This window comes from Perna viridis, chromosome 3 (assembly GCF_037379345.1).
Source record: "Perna viridis isolate PV_CMFRI_1.1 ecotype Kerala chromosome 3, ASM3737934v1, whole genome shotgun sequence".
NCBI lineage: Eukaryota > Metazoa > Mollusca > Bivalvia > Mytilida > Mytilidae > Perna > Perna viridis.
In genome coordinates, this window is record NC_142447.1 from 44,266,346 (window position 1) to 44,271,461 (window position 5,116).

The following is a 5,116-nucleotide window of genomic DNA, read 5'->3' on the forward strand; positions in this document are numbered from 1 at the left end:
GCGTGGAAGGAAAAATCAAATACATGTATCATTTGTCAATTTGGACAAGATCACAAGGATCAAGTTCCTATAATCATGACTTGAGACAATTCTATAAACAGTATTTGGATAGAGTTTGGTTTGTTCACTCGTGAAATAAAAAAAGGTATGACCTTACTGTACATTCACACCCCTGGGCTCTATCGTTCTTAAATAATATTTTACCTTGGCTTGAATCGTTTGTCAGAATTAGTAACAAATAAAGATATTGATGCTAAATTCTCTTCCGGTAAATGGGAGTTAATAAAATTGAAAGAAATCAATAAAACAGGTATTAAAATGAAGGATACTTGTTTAATTAATTGTAAAATGTGAGTTGTCTTTCTTGGGTAGGAATGTCACTCATGATCAAAAGTTAAAGTAGCTCGACATGTTCATATCATAATTAACATTAATATTATATTGCTCGAAAATTATTAGATAAATATTCTTTAGTACTATACTTTTGAAAACATCCATATTTTTGTATTTTTAAAATTATTTGGCAAGAATTTCCTACCTCTAACAGTATTATAATAAAATTTAGTTTTTTTCACGATCTTCGATAAATGTTACCCAAAAATGAGTTCACTGTAATTTGGAATGTCTGCTCCTTGATCACCTGGCAACTTATGTATTGATTCTTTTTTTCTGAAATATGAATTCAAGATTTATTTAATAGACTCCTACAAAATAAATAATACTCAGCGGATTTTTGTTTTCTATTCCTTATTTCCGTTTGTAGACATTCTTTTTTTATTTCGATACCTACATATTTTGGATATTAACAATAAAACATGTTTTTAATCTAGCAGTTTTGTTTTGATTGAAGTCGTTTCTTCTTTTACAATGGTCCATACATACATATAACACTCACTATCCGACGTTGTTTGACAAAAGCTACATAAATAGTACAATTATTGACTTTACATTAGCTATACACGAAAGATTGACACATCTTCACTTGCTCATACTCTTACAGAAAAAAAACTTAGAAGTAAACATCACGATTATATTGATATTAAGAATAAGCAGCCATGCTCACATGTTCTTTTTATGGAATCTTCTTGTAATGATTTAATTTGTACATGTTTTGGTTTTAATTTTTTTTCTGTTATTGTGTATTGTTTTTTGTTTTCTCATTTTCTTTGCTTGACCTTCGTCTTTTGACATTCGAATTTCTTATTTTCTTTATCAATGTCTTTGGTAGTTCATGAAATACAGGAAGTGACCTCATTATACATATAACTAGGCTTTACAATATTATGTTTAGTCATGATTGAATGCATTTAGACACTGATTATCTGATACGATTTTTATTTGATATATGCACTATGACAGATGTAGTATGACAAAAACATTTAAATATTGTTTATCAGATCTTGTAGTTCATTAAATAAAATTAATACGTCTTGCTTTAGCTGCAGGATAGTTCTCTTCTCTTCTTCCGTTGGCTGTCGGTATTTCTCACGTAAATAAGCTTCCATTGGACATTGATGTAAAGAAGTCTGGCTCACTCCTGTGTTTATTGATTTTTGTTGAGCACTTTCCTTCCTAGGGGCAAATGTCTCGTTTTTCAAAAGAATATTGTCTGAACTTTCTGTTTCTGCGGTAGAATCTAATCGGCTCTTATTAGCTGTAACACTAAGCAAGCTAATTGAATCGTCGCAAGACATTTCATTTTTTCTTCTAAACAAACCTTTAATGTTCTTTTTAGTCAGGTTTCTTGATTTCAGATGATATGTATCATCAGTCACACTATCAACTATTTTACCAGATAAATAATCTATTTTACCTTTATTATCATCATTTTCCTTCACCGAGTTCATCTTAAACTTTTTCTCGAGAAACTTTCGTAATCTTGTCGCATCCCTTTTTCGCCTATTTTTGGATTTCTGCATTTTTGGTTTTAAAATACTACAAGAATTATGGGCGATACCAATATCACTCTTTTCATTGATACTTGACATCCTATTTTCTTTTTGTTTTGTAGATTTAAGGAATCGTTTATTTTGCACTCTGTCTTGTCGGTGTGACTGCCTACTGCCAGTGTATCTCTGTTGGTCAAACTTTCCTAATGAAACAGCATTACTTGTAGAACGTACTCTTTTGTCGTCACCGTATCTTGTATTATCTGAGCCACACGAACTTGTAGAAGTCAAATCTGCGAAAGTTTCGTAACTTTTCATTTTGCGTGAATGCATGTGCCGTTATTCATGAATGGTGTCGGGATTCTTTTTTTATTATTATTATATACAAACCATTGACAGTCTTTACTCCTCATGACATTTTGAGTAAGTAGATCCATGTTTATACGAGATGAGTTATTCCAGTTTTCAACCTACAATATAATTTACAGATTAGGCAATCAGCTAATTGGTTGCTCACCTTATATAGTTACATTGGCTCTAATTAAACTTGTTTGAGTAATCACTAGGCAATTATCCTTCTATTTTATTACCTTGTTTGATTTATTTGTCTTCTATGTTTGGGTTACTGATGAATTGAACAGTTAATTTCTTCTCCAGACCTAAATTACATCTTTGATAAAAATATCATGCAGGCATCCAAGTTGGAACTGCTTGCTTTGTTCATTTAATTCTAAAGAAAAAAGTAGTAGAGTTTGAACAAATATACAAGAAAATTATAGAAATCCCGACATACTCCAGGAAAGCAACTTTAAACCCAGTGGTAAGTCAGAGATATACAAATTTAAGCAGGGATCTATTCCATAAATTTCTCCTAAAATATACATATCAACTTTGTTCCGTAATACTACAATGCTTGATAACGAATTTCCTGTTTTTTTGTTTAAATTTATTGCTTCTTGGGCATTTTTCAATGTTTTTGAGATAACGTATCATGACATTTTAAAGAAAATAATAGCATAAAGGGTCCTGGCCTTCCGCCTCCCTATAGAGCCGCATATGAAAGAGTAAAATTACTTGGATGACAATAAAGTTCTTGGCTTTAAACTTCTCAGCAAGTGTCTCTCTTCACTCAAAAAGCTTTTTTCATTGCACATACTACATTTTCGTCGAAATCCATTTACTTATCCCTTGCACGCATAAATCGAAATGCATTCAGTTGTGTACAAGTCCAGTGATTTTACAGTTGTTGACAGTGTGAGATCACCCGTTCCATTTTTAATTGAGTCACTGTTCCTTAATGATATCTATTTATATCTCCCTCGTGTCACAACCAGGTATATATTTCTGATGGAATGACTAAGTTCTAGCGCCTGATATTCTGTTTGTTACCTGCCTCATCAATATTCCATCAGATCCGTAAATTGAAAAGATGACACGATGACTCAGAATCGTCCAATAAAAATCACATATTTACGAACGAATAGCAAACAATAACTTAGAATTACATGTACAAATGTAGTTCCATGGATAACCTGTAAGTAGATGATGACGCACAAAGTTCAATCACCAATCTATGATGAAATATTCAGTATCTGAATAGAACCCTGTTTAAAAAAAGATATAATGTCTAACTTTATTGTGAGATTCTCCAGGATAAATTTTATTCCTATTAAAGTTCTATCTATTTTTTCAGTCAATTTTCCCTGTTCATGTCCGGTATTACTAGTCTGTGTTTAGCAGTGATACCAATTTGAAAATCCAGCCATTCAATGTGAAAGTTCTGTATGCGTTTTATCCATAAACCAAAATATTATATACTTTTTCTTATATTGTTTTGTGATATTTTACAAATTAAAGCTAATATTGTGCACTAGTAAGTTTGTAACACCATAGGTTAACATATTATCATCTATACGTACTGTTTTGATACTCGAAAGCAATTGTTTGACTCAACGATTTGTTTTTTTTTTTGTTTTTTTTGTTTTTTTGTTGTTTTTTTGTTGTTTGCTTTTTAGTATTACATCACAGGTACTACAGGAATTGCTTATCATTCAATATAAACTAAATTGATACTAATTAGAGTGTGATTTGAAAATTATCTTTTGCAAAAGCTAAAAATCTAAAATACCGTTGTATTTTTCTTGGCTAATCTGCTGAATCACACATCTTATTGCAGAATATTACGTAAGAGTGTGTTTGCATTTATTTTCCTTATAATTGTTTGATCTGAAAGCCTTGTAAATAGTCTTGACAGGTGCAATGATATAGTATACAAATGGCCATCTCACAGACGGATATAATTACGTTTTGAAAGATAGTACCCTTTAATCTTATTGTACCTAAGCCAGCTGATAAATGTGTTCCATGTCCATTAGCGATTTGATACACTTGTTGAAAAGTTCTAGTGACATGTCAGTATTGTTCAATATTTTGCAATTTGTCAAAATGGCAGGTTTTGGCCTTAGTAATGACCCTTACGGAGACATCGACTGGTCCCATTTCAAAACGTGTAAAATTTATGCCAATATATTTTATTCATAGCGGTTAAATGGATGATAGTGCAGAAAATTAGAAAATGATGTTTTTGTTAACAGTGATTTTGATAGCGATAAATAAAAATGCATTGGCAAGTTAAATGAAGGAATGCGTTTCGTCCCTTGTAGCGGCAGCAACCATAACAATAGTGAACACAAATACAAGCTGTGTTCCAGGAGGTAATCTGATGACCAAGGGATCGGAAGAGCTTGAAATAATAGAGAAGATGGAGCATTTCAATTTGTGTCAATCCTTACGATTACTTGATAAATGGTTCAAATCCAATAAACAATTTAAGTCCCATCCGTTTAAAATTCATCATCTCAAGATTTAGTCGGCGATGGGTATTATTTGAAGAAAAAGCAAATTGATGTTGAAGCTTTCTGCACATCAAATAAAAATAGTTTCACGTTCAAGGAGATAGTGCACTTTTTTACATGAATAGAAGTCTTAGTTCATAGACATGTCTTTGATAAAAGAGAATCCTATCTGAAACTGATATACAAATATTCTAATTACTTTGATATGCTACAAAGTTGATTATATTAACATGCAGTAAATTGCCGACTTAATGCAGCAGCATACAACATGTGAACTCAAGATTTTCTTTTTGTTAACCTTGCAGAAAAGGAAGCTGCTCATTTTAGTATTATACATTAGGGTGAATTAGTTTAAATTTCATTCTCATAGAA

General features: G+C 31.5%; 1 protein-coding gene across 2 annotated transcripts; it reads right to left on the reverse strand.

The window, feature by feature from the left end:
- Window positions 1–1,291: 1,291 nt before the first annotated feature.
- Window positions 1,292–3,592, reverse strand: LOC148622404 (uncharacterized). 2 transcript variants are annotated; one of them, XM_088574043.1, is made up of 3 exons: window positions 2,964–3,592; window positions 2,480–2,619; window positions 1,292–2,359 (listed from the first exon to the last, which is right to left on the reverse strand). In XM_088574043.1, exon 3 carries the CDS (start codon window positions 2,220–2,222, stop codon window positions 1,380–1,382), a length of 843 nt encoding a protein of 280 aa, XP_088430169.1. In that variant the 5' UTR covers window positions 2,223–2,359; window positions 2,480–2,619; window positions 2,964–3,592; the 3' UTR covers window positions 1,292–1,379. The 2 variants fall into 2 exon arrangements, with proteins under 2 accessions (XP_088430169.1, XP_088430168.1); XM_088574042.1 differs by lacking the exon at window positions 2,480–2,619.
- Window positions 3,593–5,116: the final 1,524 nt, after the last annotated feature.

Excerpts from the sequence above, each read along its gene's own strand:
- LOC148622404 (XM_088574042.1), bottom strand. The coding sequence starts at position 2,222 with ATGCATTCACGCAAAATGAAAAGTTACGAAACTTTCGCAGATTTGACT.